This window comes from Pseudochaenichthys georgianus, chromosome 12 (assembly GCF_902827115.2).
Source record: "Pseudochaenichthys georgianus chromosome 12, fPseGeo1.2, whole genome shotgun sequence".
In the NCBI taxonomy this organism is placed as follows: Eukaryota; Metazoa; Chordata; class Actinopteri; order Perciformes; family Channichthyidae; genus Pseudochaenichthys; species Pseudochaenichthys georgianus.
In genome coordinates, this window is record NC_047514.1 from 1040200 (window position 1) to 1058055 (window position 17856).

Sequence of the window (17856 nt, forward strand, 5' to 3'; positions counted from 1 at the left end):
CTGCAGCTCGTGTACTAACCAGAGTTAGGAAAAGGGACCACATTACTCCTGTTCTGGCTGCCTTACACTGGCTCCCTATAGAACACAGGATAGAATTTAAAATTCTTCTTCTCGCCTACAAAGCCCTTAATGGGCAGGCGCCATCTTACCTTAAAGAACTCATTATACCCTACTGTCCTACTCGGGCATTGCGTTCCAAGAATGCAGGGTTGTTGGTTGTTCCTAGAGTCTCTAAAAGTACAATGGGAGCCAGAGCCTTTTCTTATCAAGCTCCACATTTGTGGAATCAGCTTCCAGTTTGTGTTCGGGCGGCAGACACCCTATCCGTTTTTAAGAGTGTGCTTAAGACCTTCCTTTTTGATAAAGCTTATAGTTAGGGCTGATTAGATTCATCCCCTAGTTTTGCTGATATAGGCTTAGTTTGTCGGGGGACATCTTACTTCTTCCTTCTCTCTGTCTATACCTGTGTACTCTCATGTTCCCATTAACCCAGCTTCCCCAAATGTCTTTCTTTTGGTGTCTATATACGCCGGGATCCGGAGTCATGGATGATCCTGCGGTCCTGTGTCCTGGATCGCGAGCCCTGGATCTTGAGTCGTGGCTGTGGTCCTGGATCATCGGTCCTGGGTGGATATCCTCGTGGATTCATCTTCTTATTATACACACATGCATTTCCAAACATTTGGACTACCTATGTTGCAAATGTATTATCTTTTCAATTTACACACGGCATCTACTGCACGTCTGTCCGTCCTGGGAGAGGGATCCCTCCTCTGTTGCTCTCCCTGAGGTTTCTCCCATTTTTCCCTTTAAACTGTGGGTTTTCTCCGGAAGTTTTTCCTTGTACGATGTGAGGGTCTAAGGACAGAGGGTCTAAGGACAGAGGGTGTCGTATTGTCATACTTATATTCTGTACACACTGGGAAGACCACTGAGACAAATGTAACATTTGTGATATTGGGCTATATAAATAAACATTGATTGATTGATTGATTGATTATCAATGAATGTAATGTAATGTGATGTTATCAATTAACAACAGGGTTCACGAACATAAGACCAGCTGTTAAATAAAGCTCTTCTGACCTTAGCTGGCATGTGGGTATATATATTAATGCTGCCCATTATGGACACAAGCTATTTTCCCCCCTTTTATTAATTATATGTTTTCAATTGGAGTGTTTCCTGTCCCCTAAACCTCCAGGGATGTACACAGTTTAATACTGGCAACTTCTTATTATGGGAAAAATCAGAAACGTCTTTTAAAACTACTATTCCCAGTGAGGGGACGGGGTGGGTGAGGGGGGGACGGGGTGGACCCGTTCAAATCCAGTTTTGGACAGTCTGCCGTGGTTCAATCCCATTTCAAGTGCTGTTCGACGCTCGGTGTAACCCTCGGAGCACACTCAAACATCCAATCACAGAGCTTGAGGACTATCACAGGGTTTGTCAAGCGAAGCGGAGAGAATACTTACTTCCGGGTGTACAATTCTCTAAAGGAACTACTATGAGTTGCTCCGACCCTCGGTCCTGACGGACTCCAACTTGTGTTTATTAATCAAACAAATAAATAAACACAAGGATAATTATGTGTTATTGTTGAGTAAATGGAGAATTGCACAGGGGAAAATAACGTATCTATGCCACAATTTTAGATGCAGATTTTGTTAAACTAATACGTTTGCGCTGTGGACCAACACTATACATTGACGGGGAAGGGGGTAGCAATAAAGATAACACCATTAAACAGTTACACAACATAACATAAATAATATCGATAGCAGCGTCCCTAGCAACCACCTTGGTAACAATGAAAACGTTGTATGGACACAATTTCCTGAAGTAATCTTCATAATAACTAGCAAACTAAAGATCATGTACATCCACTGCACACATAATCTGAAATAACAACTCATATTTCTCACATCAAATGACATCAAAACGCATTTTAATGGCCAAACTAACCTTAAAATAGGCATTTTCCACCGAGAATAAAACGAAGGTCAGCCATGTTTTTTTTTTTCTGCAGGGAGAAATTTGAAGATCACGTGACAGATGCTAGCCATTGGAATGAATGGTGAAAAAAAACGTAGGGATCCTACAATTTCAGAGGCGTTTTTGTAGAAATACTACGTCCCAAGTTGTGGACCAACGTAGTTATTACACGTTTTTTTATGAGACTGGGTTGGTGGTTCAGGTCCTATCTGTCCCAGAGATCTTTCTCTGTTAGGCTTGGTGACTTTACATCCTCTTCTGCGCCCTTATCCTGTGGAGTTCCCCAAGGTTCTATTTTGGGGCCTATTTTATTTTCCTTATACCTTCTCCCACGTTGTGGACCAACGTAGTTATTACACGTCTTTTGTGAGACTGGGTTGAAATTGCAGGGCCGTAGCCATGGAGTCAACATTGGGGGTGACCAAAAATTAAATCAAAATTTGAATACTAATTTCCTGCCATTCTAAAGGAACATATTACAAAATTCACTAACACATGGGATACTTTAAAACCTGTTAATAAATAAAGTACAACTATAACAATAATCATATTAAAGCATTTCAATCCATAGAAAGGTCTGTGCCACGCAATTTCAGCAGAAACAGGAACACTTTATTGCCCTTTTGTTTTACAGTCACAACTCGCACTAGCTGCTTGCCGCTCAATCAAAAATCAAAAGACTCCCAACTTCCTCCCAGACACCCGTCCAAAAAGCATTTTGATCTGAATATTGGGGGGGATGTGTGTCCCAATGTATATGGTATATGGCTACGACTTGACGCGTAAATAAAGTAGATGATCTCTGTGAGAGTAATGATGATACGTATCGTGACTTCTGCAGACCAAAAACAAAAGACATGTATTCATATTTGTACATTTATGAACATTGATCTGATATGTGAATTTATTTTAACCGCATGCACTTTACTGTGACCTTTCTAGTTGGATGCAAACTGCATTTCATTGTACTCTGTGCAATGACAATAAAGTTTGATCTAATCTATTGTAGCTGGAGAGGTGCCCGCTCGCCTCATATGCACCAAACCCAACTACCCCCATCTGACACCACTCCATTAGTGCATGTGTATAGGTCCTGTTTGTGCACGCATGTATTTCTGCCAATAATGAAAGTAAATAATAGTTAATAACTAAACATAATTTGTTGCACGTATAATGTCTATAGCATAACGATAGCTAATTCTCTAAATGAATAGTTGTCTTTACGTGTCTGATTATGTGTTAGCATGAATAACATAATCATGAAATCTGCCATTGTGATGAAGTCCAGGATAATTTGTTGATGATTGTTGACAGGTTCTGAGAGATAAATGAGTTCAATGTTTTAAACTGATGCCATATACTTGACAGATATTTGAGTTTGGTTTGTGAAACCTTCGCACTATGGGAGCCTACTTCACCTCTTTAACAACATCTTAGTTAATAATTTAACTCACCCACTATAACCTTTATTCAAGCAATAAATCAGCACTTTGGACTGAGACACTCCCTGAGCTACATGAGAGGAGACAGCGTTCAGCAGAGGTGTTATTCTCCCTCACTGCAGAGAGACAGACGGACTGAAAAACAGACGATCAGATTCACCTTCAGACCAAACTAACAACTTCCTCTGAGTTCAGCGACAGGAGAAAAAAGTGGAAACTACAACACTGCTGCTTCAACCTGCGGACCCTCCACCCCCTGAAGGTGAGTCTGACTCCAAACAATACTCAAATGGCGCTTTTCCACTGCAGGACCTAGCACGGCTTAGCAGGGTTTAGTTTGGCCTTGGTAGGCCACATGCTCACTTTAAAGGTCCCATGTCATGGCCATTTCTACTGATCATAATTCCATTGTTGAGGTCTAGTAGAACAGATTTACATTGTTCCAAACTCACATTGGTTTCTCAAACAGCATCTCTGTATAGTATGTGTATTCACTCTCTGTCCTACACGGCTTGTTGGAGCTCCTGCCCCCCCCCCCAGCTCTATGCTCGACGCTAAAGGTCCCCCCACTACGTTTGATAGTGTTGCAAGGGATCCTGGTGTGTGAGGAGCTCCACGGATTGGTCCATTTGGATATGGTGACGTCACTGTGTGTGTGTACTCGCTACAGGGTGCACTTTGAGGGTTTGTGACTTTGCAGACCGTTTACATGCAGAAAAAGCTACATAACACCCAAGGGGACAGGTAATAACCAGAAAAGTATGACATGGGACCTTTAAGCTGCGTTTCCATTACAGTTAGTAACTGGGGTAGTTAACGACGCAGTGTAGGCGGGGCGACCGGCTGTTCGGCGGGCGGAGCGACGCTGCGTAAAACTGCCGTGACGTTATCTTCAATGCGACACAACTCACAAAACACCATAACAATGGAGGATATGGAAGCGATCGTTTACTTGGTTCTTGGTATGTGGCTTTTTATCACAGCAAGGAGGTATAGTGTTGTCCTTTTGTATCTTGCTTTATTATAGACAACTCAGGAGACAGCGAGTATAACTGTGCTTTATTCACGCTCTGTGCTACATCATAACATACTCATATAACATTCCGGGTATTCACAACTCCGGACCAAAGAGTATGTCACAACATTACAGGAGGCAAACTTTGTTTCGGAAAAGGCTGCGTATAGCAAGACGAAATACAGAAGAAACTAACAGGAGAGTTTGGGCAATCATACAACATGTATATACCAGGGTTTCCGCTAGGATTTTTTCTCGCCGGTCAAATGTCCGGGCAGAATTTATTTTACCGGACAAATTTGAAACTTACTGGTCATATTTCAATAATAATAATAAGACTTGTGTAGCAGAGTTTACGTTAGCAGGTAATTACCGGACTATGAGCAGATATGCTTCAGTTTAAAACTCAGTTCACGGGGCTCATTTTTATATTGCTTCAGTTTATAATCGTAACGGCCCGTCCACACAGCGGCGTGCGCTGACGCTTGCCGGCGGGCGTGTCTGAAACTCGACCAACAACCAATCACATGAATCTCCCGCCCCTGACACACAAGCAGCGGTTTGATTGGCTAGAGCTTGTACTGGCATATGATTCGATTGGCTGACACCTCGCCGAGGCGTCAAAAGTTGAACATTGCTCAACTTTTGCAGCGAGCCACGCCAGCTACACTCCACGTCGCTTCCCACGTTGCATTTCGGCTAAAAGTGACATCACCCCATTCAAAGTGAATGGGGAAGCGTCAATGCACGCCGCTGTGTGGACGGGCCGTGACAGATCGAAAAATTCACATTCATTTTTCAATAAATTATTCCACAAACAACAAACAACAGAATTATTACATTCAAACAAACTACTTGTAGTAGATAACGTACATTATTCAAAAGTTTACATCACATTTGAATAATAACACGGGAGAAACGGATCCTCTCTTTTCCTCTCTCCCTCCCTCTCTCTCTCTCCCTCCCTCTCTCTCTCTCTCTCCCTCCCCTTCCTCTCTCTCTCTCTCTCTCTCTCTCTCTCTCTCTCTCTCTCCCTCCCTCTCTCTCCTGACAGCACGTCAGTTTCTCATGCAGCTCCTGCAGCTCGCTAAACAGAGGGCGGGGCTTCAGGTGATTATACAGAGCTGCGTGTCTCGGTCAGACTCAGCAGCTGATCTGATCTCTCTCTCGCGTCCGGTTATACTTCACTCGCGTTCATGTCCATATCGATCAGATCCAGCTCTCCTGATCGGCCTCTATAGAGAGCACCGATCAAACTATTAAGAGTGAATATCGGCCGATCGATCGGAGCCTCCCTAATTATTACCAGACATTTTGACCGGCAGGTTTTGAATTTACCGGTTTTTAATAAATGTTACCAGCTAAAAACCGGTAATTACCGGCTAACGGAAACCCTGGTATATACATGTGTTTGTCTTTTTAAAAAAAAGTGATCAGAATTGACTATTTAGTAAATATTTGAATTTCAAGCACCTGTATACTGCCCCATAATAAGAACATTTGAGAAAATAACAGATCATGAAAAGAAAATCTTTCTAATAAATTAAGGTCTGTTTTGTGGAGTAGGTTAGTTTGAGAAACCGGCTCGAGATACACTTTTTGTTATATTCCATTGAATGCTCTTAACATCCCGATAGCAAAGAATATCTGAAGTGCTTTGACAATAAATACATTACAAAATGTCATCTGTGGAAGCCGTGGCTCTGTAAAATGCACGACCAATCATCTGAGCCGGCTAAAGTAACTGGATGGCCTACCTGCCTGTCAGCCTTCCATCTCGGCACAAACTTATCTCGTGCCCTCATTGGTCATGTGCGCGTTAGTGTATGTTGGAGGAGGGGCTCTGTGAGGAAGTGGCAGATTTTTTCCGGCGGTGTATTTTCAAATTCTAGCGCACTCGAGCTGGTTTCTCCAAAATTACCTAACCCACCTTTAACACAGATGAAATCACGATAAAAATACTTGTTACAAAGTACAGTTTAATCATCAAACAAGTGCAAATAACAAAGCAAACTATAAACATAAATACAACCGTTCCTGCTGGGCCCGGTTCAGCTCCTGCTGGGCCAGATCTGCACTGTGCATCTCCCTCAGGACTGTGAGGTGCTCCTCTCCTTGTTTCCTCTTGCCTGGAAGACAATAAGACGAACTTTATTTTTTTTAAATCACCGTAGGGAAATTCAGGTGTCATAGCAGCAGCAGCAATAAGAATGAAACACACAGGACAGGTACAGGTCACGTAAGGATATAAGAATAAAATATATAAGTATAAACAACGGTAAGGATGAACTAAAGATGGTTCTGGCCCTAGATGTTTACAATGATTGTGAAAGTGAATTACATTATGTCCAGCCTGTTGATAATGAATATAAATATATGTATGTACAAATATACAGTCATGAAGTAAATGGATAATTCCAAATGAATATAAGTATGAATAATTATGAGACCAGTTTAAAGTGCAAAAATATTTAACAATGAAGAAGGGTCTGCTCCAGAACAAATATAATGGGGGGGCAATCATTTACCACGGGGGGGCACACACTGTCATCAATAACACACAAACACCAACGCAACTTCAATTTAAAAAAACATGCTGTAAAGTGTATTTCACACACATTGCAGGGGTGTAGTGCTATTGTATAGCGTACTATGACTTGTGCATGCATGCACGGTTGTGGCACGACCACCAAAACAGAAACATATGGACATAGGCCACCAAATAAAAGTGTGCAAATGTATTTAGTATCCCATCCATGTGAACATGTTTTAGGTGGGGGGGGACCTAACCTCCTTTAGGAGGGTCTGGGGGCATGCTCCCCCGGGAAGATTATTTTTAAAATATTGAAGTTAAAAGCATCAATCTGGTGCACTTTGAAAGCAACATGAAGAGATCTATGGATGCTGAGAGCAGCATCCATATGAAACAGAACTGTAAACAGATTTACTTTTTCTTTATGGATATTTTTACTAATCACTCCCCTTTTAAACTGTATTCTTGTGTTACTGTCCTATAGTATTTCATACCCGTTTTTCATTTATTCTCTTATTCTTTAATAACTATAATGATCATATAAACGTATTCCTCGCAAATATTTGTTTACATAAATGGTGACCAAACCGCTTGAGACCCACTGAGATAACTTACACTAAAGTTAACTATCTATTCTAAACACTGAGCGAGTCCTTACCTCACTGAGCTGAGGTTATACGATCCTCTCAGTCTGACAGGAGAGGACTCTCCTCCACCTTGGTGTAGAAACAGCTCTTTATATCCGTTAGCATAGCTAGCTAACCAGATGCTAACAACAACATTCCACGTTACCACTCGCGCACTCAAAATGCGCTCGTGCCACACACACAGAGCCGAGCTTGAATGAAACACAGAGACCCAGAAGTAGGCTACTTGTACTGCACTGTATATCATATTATTTTCGATGGCTTTACTGTATAATCAGTGTAACAGATGGACAGATCGCCACTGGGATCTCATCTAAACACACAGCCACGTAATGATAACAAAACAAAGGTCGGGGGTCATTGGTCAAGCAACACACCAATCAGAGAGCAGCAGTGAGCACACCTCAGGCTGTGTTTTATATTTGTATTCTTTATTTCTGATGTATTTCACACAAAAAACCTTTAGTGGAAACGTTTTCACTGATATGATTAAAAAAAAAAAACTGCAAAGTGGCAAGGCTTGCCCACCCTGAGTTGGGGGGGCACAGAGACTCATTTGGGGGGGCATGGCCCGCGAATGACCCCCCATGACGCCGACCCTGCAATAAAGAATATACAAGAATATATTAGGATGTCACACAATTTTACTAGCTGCAACATTAATAGTGATTCTTACTACTTTTACTTTCGGTACGTTACTTTACTTGTAACAGAGCATTTCCACACATTGGTGTTGCTTATTTTACTTACTGACGATGATCTAAAGTTTAAAAAAAGTCACAATTCCAGTCGTTTTGCCATATTTCTTACTTAACTCTAGAAAACTGGACGTAAACAATGGTACATATGGTGTTAGCAAACAATAGCTCTTGCTAATGCTATCTGTGCTAACCGTAGCTCTTCGGGGCTCCATAAAAGCATGGGTTGTCGAACATAAATGTAAGGATAAAATAGGCATGTTTGTTAGAAATTAGCTTTACAATAGATAGGGAAACAACGCTTTCAAGCAAAGAACAGAGAGTTAGCAAAAATGTACCATCGTGCAGCCGTTGCCGAGTCCAGGCGTTGTTTCGCGTTGCGACGTCGAGCTCCCGCTGTATTTTTTCATCCGCAACGAGATGGAGTAACGTCTGTACCTCGTCAAACGACCACGGCGTGTTTTTTTTGCTGCCATTTCTTTATGGATTTGTTTAACGGTAGTTCGTCTGTTTTAAACATGGTGCTTAAGCGACGCTTGGGGACTGTCTCGCGCAACGATTTTAACGATTCTCTCTGACCAATCAGCAGTCGGGAGTGTTTACGTCACTAGTTTAGCATATTCAGCTCGGTTGTTGGCTCGGTAGGAACCTCGATTTTCGAGGACCAGAAAAAAAGTAAAAAAGTACCCGTGAGCCAGAACTACCCCTAGTGGAAAAGCAAAAAAAAGCGGGCCAGGCCAAACTAAACCGTGCTAAGCCGTGCTAGGTCCTGCAGTGGAAAAGCGCCAAAAGTGAATTTCAGTGAAGTCATTAGAGGAGGGGGAGGGGAGCCATGACTGACTGTATACTGCTGTCTGCTGTGTTTCAGCTTCACTCAGAGACAACATGGCTTCCAGGTTAGAGGAAGATCTCTGCTGTCCGGCCTGTCAGGAAGTCTTTAGAGATCCTGTCATCCTGTCCTGCTGCCACAGCTTCTGTAAAGCCTGTCTGCAGACCTGGTGGGATGGAAACAAAGTAAAGGAGTGTCCAGTCTGTAAGAGCAAACATTCAAAGGATGTCCTTCCTCCCAACTTTGCTTTAAAGAACCTGTGTGAGACCTTCTTACTGGAGAGGGATCAGAGATCTCCAGAGGCTCTCTGCAGTCTGCACTCTGAGAAACTCAAACTCTTCTGTCTGGACCATCAGCAGCCAGTGTGTCTCGTCTGCAGAGATTCAAAAACACACAAAAACCACAGAATCACACCCATGGATGAAGCTGCTCAGGATCTCAGAGAGGAGCTCCAGAAATCTCTGCAGCCCTTTCAGGAGAAACTGAAGCTCTTTGAAGAAGTTAAAGTGAAGTTTGATCAAACAGCAGAACACATGAAGGTCCAGGCTCAACACACAGAGACGCAGATTAAGGAGCAGTTTAAGAAGCTTCACCAGTTTCTAGAAGAGGAAGAGGAGGCCAGGATGGCTGCACTGAGGGAGGAAGAGGAGCAGAAGAGGAGGATGATGGAGGAGAAGATGGAGGCTGTGAGCAGAGAGATAGCAGCTCTTTCACACACAGTCAGAGCCACAGAGGAGGAGCTGAGAGCTGAAGACGTCTCCTTCCTGCACAGCTACAAGGCTGCAGTGGAGAGGCTGCAGCGCCCCCTGCTGGAGGATCCACAGCTGCCCTCAGGAGCTCTGATAGACCAGGCCAAACACCTGGGCAACCTCAGCTTCAACATCTGGAGCAAGATGAAGGACATGGTGTCCTACTCTCCTCTCACCCTGGACCCAAACACTGCTCATCCATTACTCCTCCTGTCTGAAGATCTGACCAGAGTGAGACAAGGAGGGAGACAGAAACTTCCTGATAATCCAGAGAGGTTTGATTATCACCTCCTTGTCCTGGGCTCTGAGGGCTTTAACTCAGGGACTCACAGCTGGGATGTCCAGGTTACAGACAGTACATCCTGGGCACTTGGTGTGTCAGCAGAGTCTCTCCAGAGGAAGGGAATCATGAAGTCTGGATTCTGGAGAATAGTTTTCTCTGAAGGTGAATACTCAGCACGGTCACCACCAGCTCCACCCACTCCTCTCAGCCTGCAGAAGGAGCTCCAGAGGGTCAGAGTGAATCTGGACTGGAACAGAGGAAAGCTGTCGTTCTCTGATCCTGACACTAACACACACATACACACCTTCACACACACGTTCACTGAGAAGATGTTTCCATACATCAGCACTCTGGAGGAAGTGAAGATATTACCGCTGAAGGTGTGTGTGACAGTGGATCAGAGCAGGTAGAGATAAACATCTCTTAAAGGGATCGTTCACTGCCCTCTGAACCCGTCCTCCTGCTGTCTCTTTATTCTAAACATGTTTTTATTCTTGTTGTTATTGAGTTTGATAATCTGCTTTTTGATCACTGTCAACCTTTATTAAATTGAAACGCGTGCATTTAGCTGACACTTTTATCCAAGTAACATCATGTTCATCAAATATGCTGATCTGCTTCCTTTAGAGGAAATAAGAGATATATATTCTTCACATTTTAAATCATCCCACCCAGATTCAGATCTTTATGTCAGGCTATAGTTCAACCTTCTCTGTTTTATTGATTCTATGTCGTTATAAATTGTTAATTTGTTATTTGTGCATGATGGGAAAATAAATAATATGTTTAATCCAACTGCGAGTTTGAGCAGCGAATCATTTATCAGATCCAAAATAAAATGCATTTTTTATTAGTTTTATTACATGCAATTTTAAACTTGTATAATCAGATAAAACATACAGAGTTACTGGGTTTAAATGAACTTCCGGACAGACCTCTTCGTCAGGGAATAAAATAAATGTTTTAAAGACATTTCTAAGTATTTAAATACAGAGTAAATGTTAAACCCAGTTTTCCCAGGAGAAGCCTAAACAGAGAGGACGACCCATTGCTGTTCAGCGTGGATTATCAAATGCACACGTTTATAAACTCTAAAGGATTTAATCTCAATCTAAAATACTGATCTCTTGGCAGCGGTGTGTTATCGAGAATTAACAACCTCTTAAACTTCTAATTTGACCAATCAGAGTTGAGTATTCAGCTAAGACGTTTAATAAAATATAATAATATATAGTAAAGCAAAATATATAATGGAGAAGATAAAGTAATGTGTGCACTACTTCAATATATAAAAACATGTATGTTACAATAGAGTTATTCATTAATATTAATAATGATGTCACTCAGATTATTAAAGCAGCAACAATCACATTTAATGAGAAAAGAGCAAACAGATGTTACAATGCTGTCAAATAATAAACAGACTAACATTTCTGATTAAATCAGTTTCACAAGAACAGAGGTTTCTTCAGACTGAAAACAAGTTGCTTCTTTTCCTCATTGTATTCATGTTTATTTCCTCACTGACATGACGCGTCTCAGAATAAAAAGTAGGAAGAGTAGAGTCTGTAGAAACTTGGCTTGGTCGTGATTGGTCTAAAATACAGAGAGTTGTCAAACACCATCAGAATGCTACAGCTAATTCAGAATGCTGCAGCCAGATTGGTCTTCACTGATCTATGCCCTCCATCTGAGTTACCCGAAAGAGTTGGCAAACACTTTCGACTTAATCCAGAAAGTATTGATGGGCCTGGATGAGGGGAACATGAGGCCCAGGGTATTGAGCCTAAAAAAATTAGCTTCTCACATTTGAGTCATCCTACAATATAACACACACACACCACACTCCCTTGTGGCTGGATGCTGGCGTTGTGCCCCACACACACATACACCACACTCCCTTGTGGCTGGACGCTGGCGTTGTGCCCCACACACACAGCACATTCCCTTGTGGCTGGACACTGGCATTGTGCCACACACACACACACACACACACACACACACACACACACACACACACACACACCACACTCCCTTGTGGCTGGACGCTGGCGTTGTGCCCCACACACACACACCACACTCCCTTGTGGCTGGACGCTGGCATTGTGCCCCGCACACACACACCACACTCCCTTGTGGCTGGACGCTGGCGTTGTGCCCCACACACACACACCACACTCCCTTGTGGCTGGACGCTGGCGTTGTGCCCCATACACACACCACACTCCCTTGTGGCTGGACGCTGGCGTTGTGCCCCATACACACACCACACTCCCTTGTGGCTGGACGCTGGCGTTGTGCCCCACACACACACACCACACTCCCTTGTGGCTGGACGCTGGCATTGTGCCCCACACACACACCACACTCCCTTGTGACTCAATTGACATTTTTAATTCATATTGGGGTTTAGAGATAATACAAATATTTAAGTTAAATCTACCTGATTTTCATATCTACTGTGCTAACAAAATAGCTAGTTGAAGAGATATGAAAATGTTTAAGTTAAAGATACTTGATCTTTATATGTACAGTGTTAACAAAAAGTATTAGTTTAAATAACTTAATATATCCATGTTTCTTTAAAATAAAACAATATGTTTGTGTCACTTAAAAATGACTAGTAAATAGAACTCAATTGATAAGATTATACTTTAACTTAAAACATTTAAGTTAAGGTACTCAAAAATGTCGATGTAATCAGTTTTAAAAAAACGTTTGAGTTCTATTAACTTGTCAGGTTTTACAGTGAGGGAGGCGAGTCCCCACACGTGACTGTGTAAACAGATTTAGGTCCCCACAAGTATAGCAATGCTAGGCCACAGTTTACAGTTTACAGTTTACAGTACACACACACACACACACACACACACACACACACACACACACACACACACACACACACACACACACACACACACACACACACACACACACACACACACACACACACACACACACACAAGGAGGGGTCTCTGTGCTCCCACGGATGCAGATAAATCATACACCTTGTCGCTAATACATTTCCAACAACCATTATTTTAATCACAAATAATGCATGTGTCAACACACTCTCACTCCCTAAGCGTCCAATAGCGACGTTTGGTCAGTGTCCGTGGCGTCCAATTGTGACGCTCCTTCAGCGTCATAAAGGGACGCAAATAGCTTTCAACTGATTGCAATGTATTCCCATCTGCATCGGGATTTGACGCTCATGGAAGCACGGCATTCGTTTATGTCGGCTGCCCTTAAAGGTAATGTGAGCGTCCATTCCCAGGAGTAAAGGATGGCAGAAGACACTACACTACCCAGAATCCCCAGCTATCGTTTGGACTACACCATGTGCTCTTGACAAACCCCGTGATAGTCCTCAAGCTCTGTGATTGGAGAGTGTGCTCCGAGGGTTAAGCCGATTCTCGAACAGCACTTGAAATGGGATGGAACCACGGCAGACTGTCCAAAACTGGATTTGAACGGGTCCACCGCGTCCCCCCTCCCCCACCCCGTCCCCAGAACTACACATGCTGGCTATTCTGTTTCGCAACATGTTCTCTATGGCACGTCTCTACTGGGAGTTGTAGTTTTAAAAGACGTTTTCGTATTTCCCATAATAAGAAGTTGCCAGTATTAAACTGTGTACATCCCTGGAGGTTTAGGGGACAGGAAACACTCACATTTAAAACATATAATTAATAAATGGGTGAAAATTGCTTGTGCCCATAATGGGCAGTATTAATATATATACCCACACGCCAGCTAAGGTCAGAAGAGCTTTATTTAACAGCTGGTCTTATGTGTGTGACCCCTGTGATAACATTACATTACATTAATTGATAAGCCTGAAACATGCACTTGTCAAGGTTCAGAGGCACATTTTGCAAATATGGCAGTAGCCATCGATCAGCTTAAGATAAGATATACTTTATTGATCCCAAGTTGGAACATTTGCGTTACATCAGCATGTGTAACAGTTAAATATGCAGTTGTGTTTATTTGAAAATCATTTAGTATAATCACATAAATTCTGTGTTTTATATTCAACAATTCTGTGTTCTTTATTTATTGATTGTTCAATACCTGACAAGGCCGGAGATGAAATATCTACATACATCTCATAAGAGTATAATACATATGTATAATATCAGTTAAAATAAGTGCTTCAACATAGTTAACATTGCTGGAGGTATGCACACATATTGATAGATGTCTTGTAATGCACTATTGAGGAACCTGCGACCCAAGTTTTTCATTCAGTGCAGAACTACACCACAGTTGTGTGGGCCTATATGATATGTCAATAAACCTTAGAACATCTTGAAATCTTGAAAGGGATGTGCAAAATAGTCATTACATACAGTCTTTAATTAACAATTAGTAGAGAATAACGAGTAATGAATATACTTTATAGGGATCGTATTAATATCTAATAATAAAAATATTGAAATTCAATAACATGCTTTAACCACCAGGTGTCTCTTTATATCATCTGTGCACCTTTATGGTGTAAATACAGCCTATCTACCAATTGGATCAAATATAAAAGTGAGCCGAATTAGTGTTGATACTGCAAGGAGACGTATTGTGTGAAAAGAAATGTAAGATGTTGTTTAATGGCTGATATATTTATGATCCACGTCACGTTTCCAGTTCCTCATGTTTGTCTTCTCATCAGGGCTCTATAAATACAGAACTACGGCAGATATGTAACATTTAATGCAGCCGAACCGTGTATTACAATGCCGTTATGTGATGACTTTCAAAGAGAAAAGCAAGCACACTCGGAATAAGGTATTATTATTATTTCGGTCTGTTTCCGGTATTTGTTAATGACGATGTGCTCTGAGATGTGAGACTGGAATTGCACAGGGGGGAAATAACGTAGGCTATCTTTAGATGCGGATTTTGTTAAACTAATATGTTTGCGCTGTGGACCAACACTATACATTGACGGGGAAGGGGGTAGCAATAAAGATAACACCATTAAACAGTTACACAACATAACAGAAATAATATCGATAGCAGCGTCCCTAGCAACCACCTTGGTAACAATGAAAACGTCGCGATTTCCTGAAGTAATCTTCGTAATAACTAGCAAACTAAGTACATGTACATCCACTGCACACATAATCTGAAATAACAACTCATATTTCTCGCATCAAATGACATCAAAACGCATTTTAATGGCCAAACTAACTTTAAAATAGGCCTTTTCTACCGAGAATAAAACGAAGTTCGGCCATGTTTTCTTTTTCTGCAGGGAGAAATTTGAAGATCACGTGACATAGACGCCAGCCATCGGAATGAATGGTGAAAAAAACGGGGTTTGTCAAACAGAGCACATGGTGTAGGCCAAACGATAGCTGGGGATTCTGGGTAGTGTAGTGTCTTCTGCCATCCTTTACTCAGAAAACATATTTGTTTCTCCGAATCGAAGGGGAAAAATACAAAAGCATTGCACACAATTTAAACCAATCAATGTTGTGTAATTAACAAGGATAATCTGGTGTTTTTTAGTCGATGAGTAGTGCAGATATCACTGTAAAATCAATCGACAGTAAGAGGAGTACTTACTTCCGGGTGTAAAATTCTCCGTTATCCAATGGGAATGGATGCTCACATTGCCTTTAAGGGCAGCCGGCATAAACGAATGCCGTGCTTCCATGAGCGTCAAATCCCGATGCAGATGGGAATACATTGCAATCAGTTGAAAGCTATTTGCGTCCCTTTATGACGCTGAAGGAGACTAGGAGCGTCAAAATTGGACGCCACGGACACTGACCAAACGTCGCTATTGGACGCTTAGGGAGTGAGAGTGTGTTGCATGTGTCAATGCAATGAGTATTATTTACGTTAACGAGGTAAATCGGCTAAAAGAAAAACATGTTTTCCAAAATAACTACGCATCGTATTCTCTCTTGAATGACAATATGCCTGTACTTCACCTCCAAGGTGCGCAATATATTATTGCCTGTGAGCGTCCTGCGCGAGCCGAGATGATGAGTTATGTGGTGTGCGTAGTTCAACCTTTTCATATTTAAGTTTGTAGCAAGTAGAGGGCTGCTGCTGCTGTGTGTGCTTGCACGCGTGTGCGCGTTAGTTAAGGCTCACATTATAACTCGAAACTTGCCTGTAACCTTAACCCTAACCCTTTGTCTGGGTTAGGGTTAGGGGAGGGACTTCGCCACTCCCACCAGGAAGCCAGGCTCCTCCAGACTGTATGTGTATGTTAGCATGGCAAGGACTTGTGTGTGTGAGGCGTTTTGAAAACCATCATTATAATCTTTAACCACTGTTTCCTATAATTTTCCCCTTTATCCCTTTGTGTCCCCCATGGTGGAATGCATACTATAGTATATGAGTACTTTATTTGGGGTATTTTAAGTACAATTGTCGTACTAGTTTTACTTGAGTACAATAATGCAGGATTTCTTCAACCTTTGTATTTATATTTTAAAAAATGGCCTTTAGTTGAACATTTTCTTTAACTTTAACTTTTTCCACAGGCCCTGAAAACTGCAGTCATTAAACCGCTCTTAAAAAAGAATAATCTAGATGCTTCAGCAATGAACAATTACAGGCCCATATCAAACCTGCCATTTCTAGGTAAAATCATTGAAAAAGTTGTTTTTCAAAAGTTGAGTAATTTCTTGCATTTAAATAGTTGTTTCGATGTGTTCCAGTCAGGCTTTCGTCCAAACCACAGCACTGAGACTGCTCTTGTAAAGGTCTTTAACGACATCCACTTAAACACAGACAGTGGCAGAACTTCAGTGTTAGTATTATTAGATCTCAGTGCTGCGTTTGACACTGTTGACCACAGCATATTACTGGACCGACTGGAAAACTGGGTGGGACTTTCGGAAACAGTTCTAAATTGGTTAGAAACAACTTTGTTTCTATAGGTAAATACACATCTGAGTTGACAAATATGACATGTGGGGTTCCTCAAGGCTCCATCTTGGGGCCTCTTCTCTTTAACATCTACATGCTACCACTGGCTCAGATAATGAAGAACAACAAAATAAGTTACCATAGCTATGCAGATGACACACAAATTTACGTAACAATTTCACCAGGAGACTATGCTCCAATTCAAACACTGAGTAAGTGCATTGAACAAATCAATGACTGGATGTGTCAGAACTTTCTCCAATTAAACAAAGATAAAACTGAGGTAATGGTCTTTGGAGCCAAGGCAGAACGTTTAAAAGTTAGCGCTGAGCTTCAGTCTGCAATGTTCAAACCAACAGATAAAGCCAGAAATCTAGGTGTAGTCATGGACTCCGACCTGAGTTTCAACAGTCACATTAAAACAGTTACTAAATCAGCCTACTATCACCTAAAGAACATATCTAGGATTAAAACACTAATGTCACAGCAGGATTTGGAAAAACTTGTCCATGCCTTTATCTTCAGTCGACTGGACTACTGCAATGGTGTCTTCACAGGTCTCACTAAAAAATCTATTAGAAAGCTGCAGCTGATTCAGAACGCCGCTGCTCGAGTCCTCACTGACACTAAGAAAGTGGATCACATCACTCCTGTTCTGAAGTCTTTACACTGGCTTCCTGTGTGTCAAAGAATAGATTTCAAAATATTGCTGCTGGTTTATAAAGCACTGAATGGTTTAGGCCCAAAATACATTACTGACCTCCTGCTAAACTA

The 17856-nt window shown here is 41.8% G+C and overlaps 1 protein-coding gene across 1 annotated transcript; it reads left to right on the top strand.

Moving 5' to 3' along the window:
- The first annotated feature begins 3515 nt into the window (after positions 1-3515).
- Positions 3516-10956, top strand: LOC117456163 (nuclear factor 7, brain-like). Its single transcript, XM_034095932.2, has 2 exons — positions 3516-3699; positions 9199-10956. Exon 2 carries the CDS (start codon positions 9216-9218, stop codon positions 10599-10601), a length of 1386 nt encoding a protein of 461 aa, XP_033951823.1. The 5' UTR covers positions 3516-3699; positions 9199-9215; the 3' UTR covers positions 10602-10956.
- Positions 10957-17856: the final 6900 nt, after the last annotated feature.